A 22137-nucleotide genomic window follows, 5' to 3' on the forward strand; every position below is an offset into this window, starting at 1 on the left:
ACTTAAGCATGAAAATTAGCCATCGGGGTGCCAATGTCGTGTAACAGTCACGAGATGGCCGGGGGAACCCCTCAAACACCTTAGAAGGGACCAATTTAAGTTGCAAAAACTTACAGAATTATCAAGGGATTCCGAGTTTGAAAACTAAGTCCAAAAAGACACTTTTCTCACACTTAAGAATGAAAATAGGCCAAAATCGGGGGCCAAAATCGGGTAACTGTCTCGAGAAGGCCTGGGCAACACACATCAACCACCTCGGGAGGGTCCAATGTAAGTTGTCTAAACTTACGGAACTAGCACGGGACTCCTAGTTTGAAAACTAAGTCCAAAAATGCACTTTTTTCACACTTAGGCTTGAATATAGGCCACCGGGGGCCAAAATCGTGTAACAGTCACGAGAAGGCCCGGGGAACAGCTCAGACACCTCGGGAGGGACGAATGTAAGTTGTGAAAACTTACGGAACTAGAACGGGACTACCGCTTTGAATACTAAGTCGAAAAAGACATTTTTTTCACAATTAAGCTCGAAAATAGGCCATCGGTTGCCAAAACTGTGTAACAGTCACGAGAAGGACCGTGGAATACCTCAAACACCTTGGGAGGGACCAATCTAAGTTGTGGAAACCTCCGGAACAAGCACGGGACTCGCGGTTTGAAAACTAAGTAAAAAAATACACTTTTCTAGCACTTAAGCCTGAAAAGAGGCCATCGGGCACCAAAATCGTGTAACAGTCACGAGAAGACCCTAGGAAAACCTCAAACACCTCGGGCGGGACCAACGTGAGTTGCGAAAACTTACGGTACTAGCACAGGACTTCCGATTTGAAAACTAAGTCGAAAGAGACACTTTTTTTCACACTGAAGCTTAAAAATAGTCCATCGGGTGCCAAAATCGTGTAACAGTCACGAGAAGGATCGGGAATGCCTGAAACACCGCTGGAGTGGCCAATGTACGTTGTGCAAACTTTCAGAACTGGCACGGAACTCACGGTTTGAAAACTAACTGAAAAAATGCACTTTTTCACACTTAAGCTTGAAAATAGGCCTTCACGGACCAAAATCGTGTAACAGTCACGAGAAGGCCTGGGGAACGCCTCGAAACACCTCGGGAGGGACCAACGTAAGTTGTGGAAACTTACGGAAGTAGCACGGGACTCCTGGTTCGAAAACTAAGTCAAAAATTGCACTTTTTTTACACTTAAGCATGAAAATTAGCCATCGGGGTGCCAATGTCGTGTAACAGTCACGAGATGGCCGGGGGAACCCCTCAAACACCTTAGAAGGGACCAATTTAAGTTGCGAAAACTTACAGAATTATCAAGGGATTCCGAGTTTGAAAACTAAGTCCAAAAAGACACTTTTCTCACACTTAAGAATGAAAATAGGCCAAAATCGGGGGTCAAAATCGGGTAACTGTCTCGAGAAGGCCTGGGCAACACACATCAACCACCTCGGGAGGGTCCAATGTAAGTTGTCTAAACTTACGGAACTAGCACGGGACTCCTAGTTTGAAAACTAAGTCCAAAAATGCACTTTTTTCACACTTAGGCTTGAATATAGGCCACCGGGGGCCAAAATCGTGTAACAGTCACGAGAAGGCCCGGGGAACAGCTCAGACACCTCGGGAGGGACGAATGTAAGTTGTGAAAACTTACGGAACTAGAACGGGACTACCGCTTTGAATACTAAGTCGAAAAAGACATTTTTTTCACAATTAAGCTCGAAAATAGGCCATCGGTTGCCAAAACTGTGTAACAGTCACGAGAAGGACCGTGGAATACCTCAAACACCTTGGGAGGGACCAATCTAAGTTGTGGAAACCTCCGGAACAAGCACGGGACTCGCGGTTTGAAAACTAAGTAAAAAAATACACTTTTCTAGCACTTAAGCCTGAAAAGAGGCCATCGGGCACCAAAATCGTGTAACAGTCACGAGAAGACCCTAGGAAAACCTCAAACACCTCGGGCGGGACCAACGTGAGTTGCGAAAACTTACGGTACTAGCACAGGACTTCCGATTTGAAAACTAAGTCGAAAGAGACACTTTTTTTCACACTGAAGCTTAAAAATAGTCCATCGGGTGCCAAAATCGTGTAACAGTCACGAGAAGGATCGGGAATGCCTGAAACACCGCAGGAGTGGCCAATGTACGTTGTGCAAACTTTCAGAACTGGCACGGGACTCACGGTTTGAAAACTAACTGAAAAAATGCACTTTTTCACACTTAAGCTTGAAAATAGGCCTTCACGGACCAAAATCGTGTAACAGTCACGAGAAGGCCTGGGGAACGCCTCGAAACACCTCGGGAGGGACCAACGTAAGTTGTGGAAACTTACGGAAGTAGCACGGGACTCCTGGTTCGAAAACTAAGTCAAAAATTGCACTTTTTTTACACTTAAGCATGAAAATTAGCCATCGGGGTGCCAATGTCGTGTAACAGTCACGAGATGGCCGGGGGAACCCCTCAAACACCTTAGAAGGGACCAATTTAAGTTGCGAAAACTTACAGAATTATCAAGGGATTCCGAGTTTGAAAACTAAGTCCAAAAAGACACTTTTCTCACACTTAAGAATGAAAATAGGCCAAAATCGGGGGTCAAAATCGGGTAACTGTCTCGAGAAGGCCTGGGCAACACACATCAACCACCTCGGGAGGGTCCAATGTAAGTTGTCTAAACTTACGGAACTAGCACGGGACTCCTAGTTTGAAAACTAAGTCCAAAAATGCACTTTTTTCACACTTAGGCTTGAATATAGGCCACCGGGGGCCAAAATCGTGTAACAGTCACGAGAAGGCCCGGGGAACAGCTCAGACACCTCGGGAGGGACGAATGTAAGTTGTGAAAACTTACGGAACTAGAACGGGACTACCGCTTTGAATACTAAGTCGAAAAAGACATTTTTTTCACAATTAAGCTCGAAAATAGGCCATCGGTTGCCAAAACTGTGTAACAGTCACGAGAAGGACCGTGGAATACCTCAAACACCTTGGGAGGGACCAATCTAAGTTGTGGAAACCTCCGGAACAAGCACGGGACTCGCGGTTTGAAAACTAAGTAAAAAAATACACTTTTCTAGCACTTAAGCCTGAAAAGAGGCCATCGGGCACCAAAATCGTGTAACAGTCACGAGAAGACCCTAGGAAAACCTCAAACACCTCGGGCGGGACCAACGTGAGTTGCGAAAACTTACGGTACTAGCACAGGACTTCCGATTTGAAAACTAAGTCGAGAGAGACATTTTTTTCACACTGAAGCTTAAAAATAGTCCATCGGGTGCCAAAATCGTGTAACAGTCACGAGAAGGATCGGGAATGCCTGAAACACCGCAGGAGTGGCCAATGTACGTTGTGCAAACTTTCAGAACTGGCACGGGACTCGCGGTTTGAAAACTAACTGAAAAAATGCACTTTTTCACACTTAAGCTTGAAAATAGGCCTTCACGGACCAAAATCGTGTAACAGTCACGAGAAGGCCTGGGGAACGCCTCGAAACACCTCGGGAGGGACCAATGTAAGTTGTGGAAACTTACGGAAGTAGCACGGGACTCCTGGTTCGAAAACTAAGTCAAAAATTGCACTTTTTTTACACTTAAGCATGAAAATTAGCCATCGGGGTGCCAATGTCGTGTAACAGTCACGAGATGGCCGGGGGAACCCCTCAAACACCTTAGAAGGGACCAATTTAAGTTGCGAAAACTTACAGAATTATCAAGGGATTCCGAGTTTGAAAACTAAGTCCAAAAAGACACTTTTCTCACACTTAAGAATGAAAATAGGCCAAAATCGGGGGCCAAAATCGGGTAACTGTCTCGAGAAGGCCTGGGCAACACACATCAACCACCTCGGGAGGGTCCAATGTAAGTTGTCTAAACTTACGGAACTAGCACGGGACTCCTAGTTTGAAAACTAAGTCCAAAAATGCACTTTTTTCACACTTAGGCTTGAATATAGGCCACCGGGGGCCAAAATCGTGTAACAGTCACGAGAAGGCCCGGGGAACAGCTCAGACACCTCGGGAGGGACGAATGTAAGTTGTGAAAACTTACGGAACTAGAACGGGACTACCGCTTTGAATACTAAGTCGAAAAAGACATTTTTTTCACAATTAAGCTCGAAAATAGGCCATCGGTTGCCAAAACTGTGTAACAGTCACGAGAAGGACCGTGGAATACCTCAAACACCTTGGGAGGGACCAATCTAAGTTGTGGAAACCTCCGGAACAAGCACGGGACTCGCGGTTTGAAAACTAAGTAAAAAAATACACTTTTCTAGCACTTAAGCCTGAAAAGAGGCCATCGGGCACCAAAATCGTGTAACAGTCACGAGAAGACCCTAGGAAAACCTCAAACACCTCGGGCGGGACCAACGTGAGTTGCGAAAACTTACGGTACTAGCACAGGACTTCCGATTTGAAAACTAAGTCGAAAGAGACACTTTTTTTCACACTGAAGCTTAAAAATAGTCCATCGGGTGCCAAAATCGTGTAACAGTCACGAGAAGGATCGGGAATGCCTGAAACACCGCTGGAGTGGCCAATGTACGTTGTGCAAACTTTCAGAACTGGCACGGAACTCACGGTTTGAAAACTAACTGAAAAAATGCACTTTTTCACACTTAAGCTTGAAAATAGGCCTTCACGGACCAAAATCGTGTAACAGTCACGAGAAGGCCTGGGGAACGCCTCGAAACACCTCGGGAGGGACCAACGTAAGTTGTGGAAACTTACGGAAGTAGCACGGGACTCCTGGTTCGAAAACTAAGTCAAAAATTGCACTTTTTTTACACTTAAGCATGAAAATTAGCCATCGGGGTGCCAATGTCGTGTAACAGTCACGAGATGGCCGGGGGAACCCCTCAAACACCTTAGAAGGGACCAATTTAAGTTGCGAAAACTTACAGAATTATCAAGGGATTCCGAGTTTGAAAACTAAGTCCAAAAAGACACTTTTCTCACACTTAAGAATGAAAATAGGCCAAAATCGGGGGTCAAAATCGGGTAACTGTCTCGAGAAGGCCTGGGCAACACACATCAACCACCTCGGGAGGGTCCAATGTAAGTTGTCTAAACTTACGGAACTAGCACGGGACTCCTAGTTTGAAAACTAAGTCCAAAAATGCACTTTTTTCACACTTAGGCTTGAATATAGGCCACCGGGGGCCAAAATCGTGTAACAGTCACGAGAAGGCCCGGGGAACAGCTCAGACACCTCGGGAGGGACGAATGTAAGTTGTGAAAACTTACGGAACTAGAACGGGACTACCGCTTTGAATACTAAGTCGAAAAAGACATTTTTTTCACAATTAAGCTCGAAAATAGGCCATCGGTTGCCAAAACTGTGTAACAGTCACGAGAAGGACCGTGGAATACCTCAAACACCTTGGGAGGGACCAATCTAAGTTGTGGAAACCTCCGGAACAAGCACGGGACTCGCGGTTTGAAAACTAAGTAAAAAAATACACTTTTCTAGCACTTAAGCCTGAAAAGAGGCCATCGGGCACCAAAATCGTGTAACAGTCACGAGAAGACCCTAGGAAAACCTCAAACACCTCGGGCGGGACCAACGTGAGTTGCGAAAACTTACGGTACTAGCACAGGACTTCCGATTTGAAAACTAAGTCGAAAGAGACATTTTTTTCACACTGAAGCTTAAAAATAGTCCATCGGGTGCCAAAATCGTGTAACAGTCACGAGAAGGATCGGGAATGCCTGAAACACCGCAGGAGTGGCCAATGTACGTTGTGCAAACTTTCAGAACTGGCACGGGACTCGCGGTTTGAAAACTAACTGAAAAAATGCACTTTTTCACACTTAAGCTTGAAAATAGGCCTTCACGGACCAAAATCGTGTAACAGTCACGAGAAGGCCTGGGGAACGCCTCGAAACACCTCGGGAGGGACCAATGTAAGTTGTGGAAACTTACGGAAGTAGCACGGGACTCCTGGTTCGAAAACTAAGTCAAAAATTGCACTTTTTTTACACTTAAGCATGAAAATTAGCCATCGGGGTGCCAATGTCGTGTAACAGTCACGAGATGGCCGGGGGAACCCCTCAAACACCTTAGAAGGGACCAATTTAAGTTGCGAAAACTTACAGAATTATCAAGGGATTCCGAGTTTGAAAACTAAGTCCAAAAAGACACTTTTCTCACACTTAAGAATGAAAATAGGCCAAAATCGGGGGCCAAAATCGGGTAACTGTCTCGAGAAGGCCTGGGCAACACACATCAACCACCTCGGGAGGGTCCAATGTAAGTTGTCTAAACTTACGGAACTAGCACGGGACTCCTAGTTTGAAAACTAAGTCCAAAAATGCACTTTTTTCACACTTAGGCTTGAATATAGGCCACCGGGGGCCAAAATCGTGTAACAGTCACGAGAAGGCCCGGGGAACAGCTCAGACACCTCGGGAGGGACGAATGTAAGTTGTGAAAACTTACGGAACTAGAACGGGACTACCGCTTTGAATACTAAGTCGAAAAAGACATTTTTTTCACAATTAAGCTCGAAAATAGGCCATCGGTTGCCAAAACTGTGTAACAGTCACGAGAAGGACCGTGGAATACCTCAAACACCTTGGGAGGGACCAATCTAAGTTGTGGAAACCTCCGGAACAAGCACGGGACTCGCGGTTTGAAAACTAAGTAAAAAAATACACTTTTCTAGCACTTAAGCCTGAAAAGAGGCCATCGGGCACCAAAATCGTGTAACAGTCACGAGAAGACCCTAGGAAAACCTCAAACACCTCGGGCGGGACCAACGTGAGTTGCGAAAACTTACGGTACTAGCACAGGACTTCCGATTTGAAAACTAAGTCGAAAGAGACACTTTTTTTCACACTGAAGCTTAAAAATAGTCCATCGGGTGCCAAAATCGTGTAACAGTCACGAGAAGGATCGGGAATGCCTGAAACACCGCAGGAGTGGCCAATGTACGTTGTGCAAACTTTCAGAACTGGCACGGGACTGACGGATTGAAAACTAACTGAAAAAATGCACTTTTTCACACTTAAGCTTGAAAATAGGCCTTCACGGACCAAAATCGTGTAACAGTCACGAGAAGGCCTGGGGAACGCCTCGAAACACCTCGGGAGGGACCAACGTAAGTTGTGGAAACTTACGGAAGTAGCACGGGACTCCTGGTTCGAAAACTAAGTCAAAAATTGCACTTTTTTTACACTTAAGCATGAAAATTAGCCATCGGGGTGCCAATGTCGTGTAACAGTCACGAGATGGCCGGGGGAACCCCTCAAACACCTTAGAAGGGACCAATTTAAGTTGCGAAAACTTACAGAATTATCAAGGGATTCCGAGTTTGAAAACTAAGTCCAAAAAGACACTTTTCTCACACTTAAGAATGAAAATAGGCCAAAATCGGGGGTCAAAATCGGGTAACTGTCTCGAGAAGGCCTGGGCAACACACATCAACCACCTCGGGAGGGTCCAATGTAAGTTGTCTAAACTTACGGAACTAGCACGGGACTCCTAGTTTGAAAACTAAGTCCAAAAATGCACTTTTTTCACACTTAGGCTTGAATATAGGCCACCGGGGGCCAAAATCGTGTAACAGTCACGAGAAGGCCCGGGGAACAGCTCAGACACCTCGGGAGGGACGAATGTAAGTTGTGAAAACTTACGGAACTAGAACGGGACTACCGCTTTGAATACTAAGTCGGAAAAGACATTTTTTTCACAATTAAGCTCGAAAATAGGCCATCGGTTGCCAAAACTGTGTAACAGTCACGAGAAGGACCGTGGAATACCTCAAACACCTTGGGAGGGACCAATCTAAGTTGTGGAAACCTCCGGAACAAGCACGGGACTCGCGGTTTGAAAACTAAGTAAAAAAATACACTTTTCTAGCACTTAAGCCTGAAAAGAGGCCATCGGGCACCAAAATCGTGTAACAGTCACGAGAAGACCCTAGGAAAACCTCAAACACCTCGGGCGGGACCAACGTGAGTTGCGAAAACTTACGGTACTAGCACAGGACTTCCGATTTGAAAACTAAGTCGAAAGAGACACTTTTTTTCACACTGAAGCTTAAAAATAGTCCATCGGGTGCCAAAATCGTGTAACAGTCACGAGAAGGATCGAGAATGCCTGAAACACCGCAGGAGTGGCCAATGTATGTTGTGCAAACTTTCAGAACTGGCACGGGACTCACGGTTTGAAAACTAACTGAAAAAATGCACTTTTTCACACTTAAGCTTGAAAATAGGCCTTCACGGACCAAAATCGTGTAACAGTCACGAGCAGGCCTGGGGAACGCCTCGAAACACCTCGGGAGGGACCAACGTAAGTTGTGGAAACTTACGGAAGTAGCACGGGACTCCTGGTTCGAAAACTAAGTCAAAAATTGCACTTCTTTTACACTTAAGCATGAAAATTAGCCATCGGGGTGCCAATGTCGTGTAACAGTCACGAGATGGCCGGGGGAACCCCTCAAACACCTTAGAAGGGACCAATTTAAGTTGCGAAAACTTACAGCATTATCAAGGGATTCCGAGTTTGAAAACTAAGTCCAAAAAGACACTTTTCTCACACTTAAGAATGAAAATAGGCCAAAATCGGGGGTCAAAATCGGGTAACTGTCTCGAGAAGGCCTGGGCAACACACATCAACCACCTCGGGAGGGTCCAATGTAAGTTGTCTGAACTTACGGAACTAGCACGGGACTCCTAGTTTGAAAACTAAGTCCAAAAATGCACTTTTTTCACACTTAGGCTTGAATATAGGCCACCGGGGGCCAAAATCGTGTAACAGTCACGAGAAGGCCCGGGGAACAGCTCAGACACCTCGGGAGGAACCAATGTAAGTTGTGAAAACTTACGGAACTAGAACGGGACTACCGCTTTGAATACTAAGTCGAAAAAGACATTTTTTTCACAATTAAGCTCGAAAATAGGCCATCGGTTGCCAAAACTGTGTAACAGTCACGAGAAGGACCGTGGAATACCTCAAACACCTTGGGAGGGACCAATCTAAGTTGTGGAAACTTCCGGAACAAGCACGGGACTCGCGGTTTGAAAACTAAGTAAAAAAATACACTTTTCTAGCACTTAAGCCTGAAAAGAGGCCATCGGGCACCAGAATCGTGTAACAGTCACGAGAAGACCCTAGGAAAACCTCCAACACCTCGGGCGGGACCAACGTCAGTTGCGAAAACTTACGGTACTAGCACAGGACTTCCGATTTGAAAACTAAGACGAAAGACACACTTTTTTTCACACTTAAGCTTAAAAATAGTCCATCGGGTGCCAAAATCGTGTAACAGTCACGAGAAGGATCGGCAATGCCTGAAACACCGCAGGAGTGGCCAATGTACGTTGTGCAAACTTTCAGAACTGGCACGAGACTCACGGTTTGAAAACTAACTGAAAAAATGCACTTTTTCACACTTAAGCTTGAAAATAGGCCTTCACGGACCAAAATCGTGTAACAGTCACGAGAAGGCCTGGGGAACGCCTCGAAACACCTCGGGAGGGACCAACGTAAGTTGTGGAAACTTACGGAAGTAGCACGGGACTCCTGGTTCGAAAACTAAGTCAAAAATTGCACTTCTTTTACACTTAAGCATGAAAATTAGCCATCGGGGTGCCAATGTCGTGTAACAGTCACGAGATGGCCGGGGGAACCCCTCAAACACCTTAGAAGGGACCAATTTAAGTTGCGAAAACTTACAGCATTATCAAGGGATTCCGAGTTTGAAAACTAAGTCCAAAAAGACACTTTTCTCACACTTAAGAATGAAAATAGGCCAAAATCGGGGGTCAAAATCGGGTAACTGTCTCGAGAAGGCCTGGGCAACACACATCAACCACCTCGGGAGGGTCCAATGTAAGTTGTCTGAACTTACGGAACTAGCACGGGACTCCTAGTTTGAAAACTAAGTCCAAAAATGCACTTTTTTCACACTTAGGCTTGAATATAGGCCACCGGGGGCCAAAATCGTGTAACAGTCACGAGAAGGCCCGGGGAACAGCTCAGACACCTCGGGAGGAACCAATGTAAGTTGTGAAAACTTACGGAACTAGAACGGGACTACCGCTTTGAATACTAAGTCGAAAAAGACATTTTTTTCACAATTAAGCTCGAAAATAGGCCATCGGTTGCCAAAACTGTGTAACAGTCACGAGAAGGACCGTGGAATACCTCAAACACCTTGGGAGGGACCAATCTAAGTTGTGGAAACTTCCGGAACAAGCACGGGACTCGCGGTTTGAAAACTAAGTAAAAAAATACACTTTTCTAGCACTTAAGCCTGAAAAGAGGCCATCGGGCACCAGAATCGTGTAACAGTCACGAGAAGACCCTAGGAAAACCTCCAACACCTCGGGCGGGACCAACGTGAGTTGCGAAAACTTACGGTACTAGCACAGGACTTCCGATTTGAAAACTAAGTCGAAAGACACACTTTTTTTCACACTTAAGCTTAAAAATAGTCCATCGGGTGCCAAAATCGTGTAACAGTCACGAGAAGGATCGGCAATGCCTGAAACACCGCAGGAGTGGCCAATGTACGTTGTGCAAACTTTCAGAACTGGCACGAGACTCACGGTTTGAAAACTAACTAAAAAAATGCACTTTTTCACACTTAAGCTTGAAAATAGGCCTTCACGGACCAAAATCGTGTAACAGTCACGAGAAGGCCTGGGGAACGCCTCGAAACACCTCGGGAGGGACCAACGTAAGTTGTGGAAACTTACGGAAGTAGCACGGGACTCCTGGTTCGAAAACTAAGTCAAAAATTGCACTTCTTTTACACTTAAGCATGAAAATTAGCCATCGGGGTGCCAATGTCGTGTAACAGTCACGAGATGGCCGGGGGAACCCCTCAAACACCTTAGAAGGGACCAATTTAAGTTGCGAAAACTTACAGAATTATCAAGGGATTCCGAGTTTGAAAACTAAGTCCAAAAAGACACTTTTCTCACACTTAAGAATGAAAATAGGCCAAAATCGGGGGTCAAAATCGGGTAACTGTCTCGAGAAGGCCTGGGCAACACACATCAACCACCTCGGGAGGGTCCAATGTAAGTTGTCTGAACTTACGGAACTAGCACGGGACTCCTAGTTTGAAAACTAAGTCCAAAAATGCACTTTTTTCACACTTAGGCTTGAATATAGGCCACCGGGGGCCAAAATCGTGTAACAGTCACGAGAAGGCCCGAGGAACAGCTCAGACACCTCGGGAGGAACCAATGTAAGTTGTGAAAACTTACGGAACTAGAACGGGACTACCGCTTTGAATACTAAGTCGAAAAAGACATTTTTTTCACAATTAAGCTCGAAAATAGGCCATCGGTTGCCAAAACTGTGTAACAGTCACGAGAAGGACCGTGGAATACCTCAAACACCTTGGGAGGGACCAATCTAAGTTGTGGAAACTTCCGGAACAAGCACGGGACTCGCGGTTTGAAAACTAAGTAAAAAAATACACTTTTCTAGCACTTAAGCCTGAAAAGAGGCCATCGGGCACCAGAATCGTGTAACAGTCACGAGAAGACCCTAGGAAAACCTCCAACACCTCGGGCGGGACCAACGTCAGTTGCGAAAACTTACGGTACTAGCACAGGACTTCCGATTTGAAAACTAAGTCGAAAGACACACTTTTTTTCACACTTAAGCTTAAAAATAGTCCATCGGGTGCCAAAATCGTGTAACAGTCACGAGAAGGATCGGCAATGCCTGAAACACCGCAGGAGTGGCCAATGTACGTTGTGCAAACTTTCAGAACTGGCACGGGACTCACGGTTTGAAAACTAACTGAAAAAATGCACTTTTTCACACTTAAGCTTGAAAATAGGCCTTCACGGACCAAAATCGTGTAACAGTCACGAGAAGGCCTGGGGAACGCCTCGAAACACCTCGGGAGGGACCAACGTAAGTTGTGGAAACTTACGGAAGTAGCACGGGACTCCTGGTTCGAAAACTAAGTCAAAAATTGCACTTCTTTTACACTTAAGCATGAAAATTAGCCATCGGGGTGCCAATGTCGTGTAACAGTCACGAGATGGCCGGGGGAACCCCTCAAACACCTTAGAAGGGACCAATTTAAGTTGCGAAAACTTACAGAATTATCAAGGGATTCCGAGTTTGAAAACTAAGTCCAAAAAGACACTTTTCTCACACTTAAGAATGAAAATAGGCCAAAATCGGGGGCCAAAATCGGGTAACTGTCTCGAGAAGGCCTGGGCAACACACATCAACCACCTCGGGAGGGTCCAATGTAAGTTGTCTAAACTTACGGAACTAGCACGGGACTCCTAGTTTGAAAACTAAGTCCAAAAATGCATTTTTTTCACACTTAGGCTTGAATATAGGCCACCGGGGGCCAAAATCGTGTAACAGTCACGAGAAGGCCCGGGGAACAGCTCAGACACCTCGGGAGGGACCAATGTAAGTTGTGAAAACTTACGGAACTAGAACGGGACTACCGCTTTGAATACTAAGTCGAAAAAGACATTTTTTTCACAATTAAGCTCGAAAATAGGCCATCGGTTGCCAAAACTGTGTAACAGTCACGAGAAGGACCGTGGAATACCTCGAACACCTTGGGAGGGACCAATCTAAGTTGTGGAAACTTCCGGAACAAGCACGGGACTCGCGGTTTGAAAACTAAGTAAAAAAATACACTTTTCTAGCACTTAAGCCTGAAAAGAGGCCATCGGGCACCAGAATCGTGTAACAGTCACGAGAAGACCCTAGGAAAACCTCCAACACCTCGGGCGGGACCAACGTCAGTTGCGAAAACTTACGGTACTAGCACAGGACTTCCGATTTGAAAACTAAGTCGAAAGACACACTTTTTTTCACACTTAAGCTTAAAAATAGTCCATCGGGTGCCAAAATCGTGTAACAGTCACAAGAAGGATCGGCAATGCCTGAAACACCGCAGGAGTGGCCAATGTACGTTGTGCAAACTTTCAGAACTGGCACGGGACTCACGGTTTGAAAACTAACTGAAAAAATGCACTTTTTCACACTTAAGCTTGAAAATAGGCCTTCACGGACCAAAATCGTGTAACAGTCACGAGAAGGCCTGGGGAACGCATCGAAACACCTCGGGAGGGACCAACGTAAGTTGTGGAAACTTACGGAAGTAGCACGGGACTCCTGGTTCGAAAACTAAGTCAAAAATTGCACTTTTTTTACACTAGAGCATGAAAATTAGCCATCGGGGTGCCAATGTCGTGTAACAGTCACGAGATGGCCGGGGGAACCCCTCAAACACCTTAGAAGGGACCAATTTAAGTTGCGAAAACTTACAGAATTATCAAGGGATTCCTAGTTTGAAAACTAAGTCCAAAAAGAAACTTTTCTCACACTTAAGAATGAAAATAGGCCAAAATTGGGGGTCAAAATCGGGTAACTGTCTCGAGAAGGCCTGGGCAACACACATCAACCACCTCGGGAGGGTCCAATGTAAGTTGTCTAAACTTACGGAACTAGCACGGGACTCTTAGTTTGAAAACTAAGTCCAAAAATGCACTTTTTTCACACTTAAGCTTGAATATAGGCCATCGGGGGCCAAAATCGTGTAACAGTCACGAGAAGGCCCGGGGAACAGCTCAGACACCTCGGGAGGGACCAATGTAAGTTGTGAAAACTTACGGAACTAGAACAGGACTGCCGCTTTGAATACTAAATCGAAAAAGACATTTTTTTCACAATTAAGCTCGAAAATAGGCCATTGGTTGCCAAAACTGTGTAACAGTCACGAGAAGGACCGTGGAATACCTCAAACACCTTGGGAGGGACCAATCTAAGTTGTGGAAACTTCCGGAACAAGCACGGGACTCGCGGTTTGAAAACTAAGTAAAAAAATACACTTTTCTAGCACTTAAGCCTGAAAAGAGGCCATCGGGCACCAGAATCGTGTAACAGTCACGAGAAGACCCTAGGAAAACCTCAAACACCTCGGGCGGGACCAACGTGAGTTGTGAAAACTTACGGTACTAGCACAGGACTTCCGATTTGAAAACTAAGTCGAAAGAGACACTTTTTTTCACAGTTAAGCTTAAAAATAGTCCATCGGGTGCCAAAATCGTGTAACAGTCACAAGAAGGATCGGGAATGCCTGAAACACCGCAGGAGTGACCAATATACGTTGTGCAAACTTTCAGAACTGGCACGGGACTCACGGTTTGAAAACTAACTGAAAAAATGCACTTTTTCACACTTAAGCTTGAAAATAGGCCTTCACGGACCAAAATCGTGTAACAGTCACGAGAAGGCCTGGGGAACGCCTCAAAACACCTCGGGAGGGACCAATGTAAGTTGTGGAAACTTACGGAAGTAGCACGGGACTCCTGGTTCGAAAACTAAGTCAAAAATTGCACTTTTTTTACACTTAAGCATGAAAATTAGCCATCGGGGTGCCAATGTCGTGTAACAGTCACGAGATGGCCGGGGGAACCCCTCAAACACCTTAGAAGGGACCAATTTAAGTTGCGAAAACTTACAGAATTATCAAGGGATTCCTAGTTTGAAAACTAAGTCCAAAAAGACACTTTTCTCACACTTAAGAATGAAAATAGGCCAAAATTGTGGGCCAAAATCGATTAACTGTCACGAGAAGGCCTGGGCAACACATCAACCACCTCTGGAGGGTCCAATGTAAGTTGTCTAAACTTACGGAACTAGCACGGGACTCCTAATTTGAAAACTAAGTCCAAAATTGCACTTTTTTCACACTTAAGCTTGAATATAGGCCATCAGGGGCCAAAATCGTGTAATAGTCACGAGAAGGCCCGGGGAACAGCTCAGACACCTCGGGAGGGACCAATGTAAGTTGTGAAAACTTACGGAACTAGAACGGGACTTTCGCTTTGAATACTAAGTCGAAAAAGACATGTTTTTCACAATTAAGCTTGAAAATAGGCCATCGGTGGCCAAAACTTTGTAACAGTCACGAGAAGAACCGTGGAATACCTCAAACACCTTGGGAGGGACTAATGTAAGTTGTGGAAACTTCCTTAACAAGCACGGGACTCGCGGTTTGAAAACTAAGTCCAAAAATGCAGTTTCTACCACTTGAGCTTGAAAAGAGGCCATGGGGCACCAAAATCGTGTAACAGTCACGAGAAAGCCCTGGGAACACCTCAAACACCTCGGGCGGGACCAACGTTAGTTGTGAAAACTTACGGTACTAGCACGGGACTTCCGGTTTAAAAACTAAGTCGAAAAAGACACTTTTTTCACACTTAAGTTTTAAAATAGTCCATTGGCTGCGAAAATCGTGTAACAGTCACGAGAAGGATCGGGAATGCCTCAAACACCGCAAGAGTGACCAATGTACGTTGTGCAAACTTTCAGAACTGGCATGGGACTCACGGTTTGAAAACTAACTCAAAAAATGCACTTTTTCACACTTAAGCTTGAAAATAGGCCTTCACGGACCAAAATCGTGTAACAGTCACGAGAAGGCCCGGGGAACGCCTCAAACACCTTGGGAGGGACCAATGTAAGTTGTAAAAACTTACGGAAGTAGCACAGGACTCCTGATTCGAAAACTAAGTCAAAAATTGCACTTTTTTTACACTTAAGCATGAAAATTAGCCATCGGGTGCCAATGTCGTGTAACAGTCACGAGATGGCCGGGGGAACCCCTCAAACACCTTAGAAGGGACCAATTTAAATTGTGGAAACTTACAGAAGTATCACGGGATTCTTAGTTTGAAAACTAAGTCCGAAAAGATACTTTTCTCACACTTAAGAATGAAAATAGGCCAAAATTGGGGACCAAAATCGGGTAACTGTCACGAGAAGGCCTGGGCAGCACATCAACCACCACGGGAGGGTCCAATGTAAGTTGTCTAAACTTATGGAACTAGCACGGGACTCCTAGTTTGAAAACTTAGTCCAAAAATGCACTTTTTTCACACTTAAGCTTGAATATAGGCCATCGGGGGCCAAAATTGTGTAACAGTCACGAGAAGACCCGAGGAACAGCTCAGACATCTCGGGAGGGACCAATGTAAGTTGTGAAAACTTACGGAACTAGAACGGGACTTCCGCTTTGAATACTAAGTCGAAAAAGACATTTTTTTCACAATTAAGCTTGAAAATAGGCCATCGGCGGCCAAAACTGTGTAACAGTCACGAGAAGGACCGTGGAATACCTCAAACACCTTGGGAGGGTCCAATGTAAGTTGTGGAAACTTCCGGAACAAGCACGGGACTCGCGGTTTGAAAACTAAGTTAAAAAATACACGAGAAGGCTCGGGGGAACACGTCAAACATCCCGGGAGGGACCAATGTAAGTTGTGAAAACTTACGGAACTAGCACGGGACTCCTGGTTTGAAAACTAGGTCCGAAACGGCACTTTTCTCGTACCTAAACTTGAAAATAGTCCATCGTGGGGCGTTGACTCTTTTGCTGGGAATTTGCCTAAGTTATCTATATTGATATGAAATCTCTTATTGGTTAGCATGTGGGCCACAAACGGTGATTAACAAGGGTTTTGGGTGCTTTATGAGGGGTATCAATTTTTTTTGTTTTTTTGGTGATTGTATGGCGATCCAATGCAATGTGGCATCAAAGTGCTTGGACTTGAATTGTTAGTTTTATTAAACTATACATATTATTCCATCATCATGCATAGGCCAGTACTGAGTTAATTGTGTGCCAACCAGAGTTTTAAAAGGCTGATAGAGTTTATGAAATGTTGCACCGGTTGCGTGTCACGGTGAGGCAGGTCACGGAAGAGACTGCTGGGGTTGTGGAGCGTTGGTTTGAGTCTGAAAGGGATGCAGAGGTTTGGGGAGGTGAATTGGGATGTGGGAGGAGGGGGTGGCATGGACAAGGGTGGCTCGGAAATGGGAATTGGAGAGTTACGAGGATGCAAATGGATGAAATGGGTGTGTGCCTATCGTGTGGAGAGAAGCTTGTTAGCATTGATATTGATCCTAAAGAGACTGAAAACTTCACTGCTTCATTGACCAATTTGGTACGCCAAAGAGAGGTTGAGGCTGATTTTATGCAGTTTCAGGTATGACATTATCTTTATGCTTCATTGATTAATACCGCAATTCAACGCATGGAGTTACTTGAGATGTATATTATTTTGGAATTGATTCCTATAGTTGATTCTTACACATTAGTGGACAATGCTGTCAATAATTTTTATCTTGTTTCTTTATGTTACTTCCAAATTTGGAATTTGAATAACTAGATTGTCATCTTGTTGTCCATAAATATCTTAATGATTTATGTCTAGTAGTGGACATGTTGGTAGACTGCATTACTCCATATCTCTGTTACTTTATCACATGAATATTTTATCAAATGTCGATATACTCTTTTTGGCAGGGGTGGGGTTTGAGACAGCAGTCTGCTACTAATGGCTGCCAAGGTACTGCTAGGCCTGAGAGACTTGTTTGAAAATGATCAATGTACTTGTAATTGTATTGTTGAAAATGTATTCAATGTGATAAAGGCCCATATTTGCTGCTTGTGTATGGTTCAAGCGATTAATACGTAAAAAGAATGGCATTCTGACTAACTTAGAAGGTGCACTCATTCAGGAGTGGCTTCAGTGACATGATCCATTTGATGCAGTTATAGATGGTGCAAATGTGGGGCTTGTTAATAGGCATAATTTCAACTTTTCCCAGGTAAGAGGGTTGCTGATCATAAGCTTTAACAGTAATATATCTCTTCCTCAAAGTTAGAATCGCATGGATATGGTTCTTAATAATTTCTTTTGGTTGTAGCTTAATTCTATTGTAAATCAGTTACATCAAATGAGGCCGTCAAAGAGATTACTACTTCTTGTTTTGCATAAAAGTCATGTTACTGGTGGTCCAGCGCAGAGTCATAACAACAAGAAGCTGTTAGAGAATTGGAAAAGGTCTGGTGCACTTTATGCTACTCCTGCCGGTTCAAATGATGATTGGTAAGATCTCTTTCCTTACAATATTTTTGTTTTGTATATGTAATGTTGATATATGAATGTAATGCTGATACCTATCTTTATGTTTCCCTTTCTGTGAGATGCATCATGCTTGCCTTGTTATCTGTGATACAGTGAACAAATACTATCACAAAACACTATTAGTTTCAGCAGTCATGTTTCCCAACATAATCATCTAAGATTGTCGTAATTCAGAACCATCTTAGAAAAAAATACTTCATTTCCCTTAATTTCATTGACTCATTGGATGTTCCTTTTCAAGTTTGGGATGCCAAGAGGCAAGTGCTTGTTCTCGCTTTAAAAGATTATCAATCTTCATTTTAATTGTCTTTATGAAGAAATGAAAATGCTTTTTTTTTTATACAATTTTAGCAAGGTTCTACACTTTGTTTGGATGTTTGTGTTTCATGAGATAACTAAACTAGATCACTACTTGTATTTTAAAATATATTCCTCTGTTAAGAGGATGAGTTGGTTTATCATCTGCCTATTACATGTAAGATAGGAGGTTCTAAATTGAGGTTCAGTTGCACATCAGTATTTAATTTTAATATTGTTGGCATGCATTTTGTTGTTTAGAGCCTTCATTTTCTATGACAATTTATCCGAATCTAGGTTGTGAAAGTGCTGAGCCCTTGGGATTTTAGAAATCATTTTGGGCTAAGCAGCAAAAATAGTAGGTTGGAAATCATTGTTTAGTTCAAGGGTCCTCCATAATTAAATATTCTGAGATGGAGTGGGTCTAGGGCAAGATATCAAGGGCAATCAAAATTATATATCCTATATCGTATCAGCACTGGCTTGATTGAAATGAAGCTTGTTAAGTTGTTAAGATGAAGCAAAAAGATCATTTATGAAGTTGGTCTTAAAAGCTTTTGTATATTGAAGATAACTGCCTTATAATTTGCTTTGAATGCCATTTTCTTTAAATGCCAAAGGGGAGGACCAATCTAGTGTGGAAAGTAGTTCACGTAGTCAATATCATTTTCTTTAATTTTGTCATACTTATATTTATGGTAATGGTTGTTCAGCTTGATCATAGCACTTTATATGTAGTTTCTGATAATAATGAAAATGCTTTTCATGTACTTTCCGCAACAACCCACAAATGTGGAATGTGGGTTTCATGTAATGAGATATATGAAAGACCTCATTAGAGATCAAAGCATCCAAAAAAACAAAATGTGAGATAAATTTCATCTTTTATTATTATATTTATATTCATGATACTTGTACATCATCTTCATTATCTAATTGTTTGTAAATAACCTCTTGCAATTCAATGAAAAAAGGACTTACACAGAAACCGAACTTGATGAAGTGCGAGTTGAATGGATTAATTTCGTCTTAAACAATGAGTTGAAATCCAACATAGAAATATAATATAACTTTCGTTCTTTAAATTGCTAATAAACTATTTATTTAGTTGGTGACGAATACACAATTACTTCAAGATTTCATTTTGGATTTGTAGATTCCATGTATATTTGGTTTTATGACTTTAAAATAGTTGACTTTTATTTACTATATTTAAATAATAGTTGGCTTTTATTTTGGTTTTATGACTTTAAAATATTTGGCCATGCGCTGAAGATTTTCATTTTGGATTTGTTGATTCTATGTATATGTCATATCTATATGGTAATCCAAACATTTTATACTAGTAACAGTCAAAGTGGTTCTTCATTTTCTGTTGATGCAGGAGATGAAGAGTCGGTGTGATGAGAAAATGTCCGACTTTATCTTTTCTAAGACTAGAACAGTCTCTGCAAATAGTAAATTTATTCATATGGTGCTAGCGGTCACTTAATTAATTTGTGTTTTCATTTTTCAAGTCAGAAATTGCTTGGAGAGATGCAAAATATGGTCAAAGAATTCAAGAACTTTGTTCTTCGGGTTTTTTATTTTATTTTTTAATACATGTAATCACAGTTTAAAACTTGTTATTAATTCCTTTGTATATACTTTTGAACATTCAATTTTCATTTATGAAATATATGACGCTATTTCATTCAATATGTGGTTGTGATTCAAATGATATATGTGTATTATATATTCTTCAAATGCGCGTACAAAAATAATATTGATTATGTTGAACCCTTTTTTTTATCACACTCATTAACTGTGATGAGAAATGCATATAATATGTGATCTTATCTCACTATTAATCACAGGTTTTATTAGATATTAATCATACTTAAAATCTGTGATCTAAATGTTATTAGTCACACTTAAAAGATGTGATTTAAATATTTATTATTATCACACGCAAAACGTGTGATGGAATCATCTTTTAAAGACATTCAAAACGTGTTACACTCTCAAAGATCACACTTTGACAAAACTTGAATTGTGTGATTAAATAGCATACATCACCCATAAAAAAGTGTGATGTATTTATAATTTGTAGTAGTTAAATGAGTTAAGTGGTTAATCTCATGATTTTAGAGTAATGTAATATTTGTGAATTGAGGAAGAAAGAAAATGTTTGCTATAGAAGTGGCTTATGTTGTGAAGGTTGGTAGCGGAATTGGTAAATTGAACTATGAAATGCATGAGATAATAAGATTGTTGGTCTAATTCTAGGAAGTGTTGATTGTTGTAGAATGAGTTGTACGCGCGATGCTTTGTTGATTTAATTTTACAAATCGAAATGATTCCAAAGATCACACTTTGATAAAACTTGAAACGTGTGATTAAATAACATACATCACACATAAAAAAGTGTGATGTATTTATGATTTTGTAGTAGTTAAATGAGTTGAGTGGTTAATCTCATGATTTTAAAGTTATGTAATATTTGTGAATTGAGAAAGAAAGAAAATGTTTGTTGTAGAAGTGGCTCATGTTGTGAAGGTTGTTAGCAGAATCGGTAAATTGAATGAGATAATAAGATTGTTGGTCTAATTCTAGGAAATGTTGATTGTTGTAGAATGGGTTATACATGTGACATGCTGTTGATTTAATTTTACAAATCGAAATGATGATGTATATGATGAGTTGATGGATTAAAGTTTTAAAAAGACGGTCCGTTTCCTTCCAACTTGTGACTGGTAAAACGTAGTGTATTAATAGAGGTTTCTCTTTCCTTTCGATTTGTGCCCAATAAAGCATGTGGATTGTTGGACTATATGGAGGTTCTGCTTTCCCTTCGGCTAGCCACCGGTAAAGTGTGGCACTTTGAGGTAAGTTCCAGATTTCCTTCCAAATTAGTGCTTGGTAAACTGTGTTGGAATGACATAACGAAGCCGGTTGTTAATTGTGTTGTGTTCGTCACTTGGTTGCATGATTGTGTAGATATGTGTGCTATGGTGAAATTGTGTTGGAGATTGAAAGTGTGTAATTGAGATAATTTTGTAATGAATTGAATGCTATCGCTTGTCTATATGTTAGATGTTGGTATGTACAATTGGTGTTTTATTGATTGTAATAAAAGTTGATTGTGAAATTATTGTTTTTGGGTTAAAGATTAGTATGAGTGTGTGATTGATTGGTTTAAAACTTCTTTCTAAAGTAAAGGAGATATTGAAGCATTTCATTTAAATTGCTAATGATAAGGTGAAAAGATAATAAATAAGTTTTTCCTTGAAATATCAAGTGGAATATTTTCTTCTTTTTATTTATTTTTAAATGAAAGTATATATTTATGTATGTTTTATTTTGGATATAAAAGAGTATGTTACTTATCTAAATATCACCTAATAGTATTCATGATCACATATATCTATAGATCTCATTATTTTGCATCATTGTAAATCCCTACTGGACCTTGTGCTCATCTCAATCGTTAAATCAATGTTTAGGTGTGGAGTTTGTTGTCTCGTTCAAGAATTCAAGGAGTTAGGTTACTGATGATTCGAGATTTGTTACTCACTGGTGAAAATGCCAATGTGTTATTACTCTCTTTATTATAATTATTGCATTTTTGAAATTCTCAATGTAAGCCTAAGGGCATATTTTGTAATGATCCGTACTAAACTTGTACCATTGTATTTATGCGAGAGGGAACCTTGAATATCCTATGTATTTTGTTTTGCTTCTGCATTTTATTATTTTCATAAATGGACCTTAATATGAAAATTGATAATATTATCCGATTAATAAAAGTTGGAGCATTACAACTTGACAACAAAAATAAATAATTTCTTGGTCAGCTAATGCAGTAGACATAACTTGCCAACAAAAATAAGCAAATACTTGATATGCTTTTTCTTGTGAGT

General features: G+C 42.0%; 1 protein-coding gene across 29 annotated transcripts in view; it reads left to right on the top strand.

Annotated features, from left to right (window-relative positions):
• Positions 1-21934, top strand: part of LOC114261169 (proteinaceous RNase P 1, chloroplastic/mitochondrial) — a 77608-nt gene extending 55674 nt beyond the window's left edge. For 9 of the 29 annotated variants that reach the window (XM_082903591.1, XM_082903593.1, XM_082903586.1 and 6 more), the window contains 5 exons: positions 16638-16993; positions 17314-17356; positions 17563-17618; positions 17718-17899; positions 19753-19933. In XM_082903591.1, coding sequence (XP_082759717.1) covers positions 16667-16993; positions 17314-17356; positions 17563-17618; positions 17718-17899; positions 19753-19834 — 690 coding nt within the window. In that variant the 5' untranslated portion in view covers positions 16638-16666 and the 3' untranslated portion in view covers positions 19835-19933. Of the gene's footprint in view, positions 1-16637; positions 16994-17313; positions 17357-17562; positions 17619-17717; positions 19102-19619; positions 19934-20992; positions 21103-21720 lie in introns of those variants that run through there. The other 20 variants (XM_082903581.1, XM_082903578.1, XM_082903582.1 and 17 more) reach the window with 8 other exon arrangements.
• Positions 21935-22137: the final 203 nt, after the last annotated feature.

The sequence above is a fragment of the Camellia sinensis genome, chromosome 13, assembly GCF_055761805.1.
Source record: "Camellia sinensis isolate YWXY chromosome 13, ASM5576180v1, whole genome shotgun sequence".
Classification (NCBI taxonomy): domain Eukaryota; kingdom Viridiplantae; phylum Streptophyta; class Magnoliopsida; order Ericales; family Theaceae; genus Camellia; species Camellia sinensis.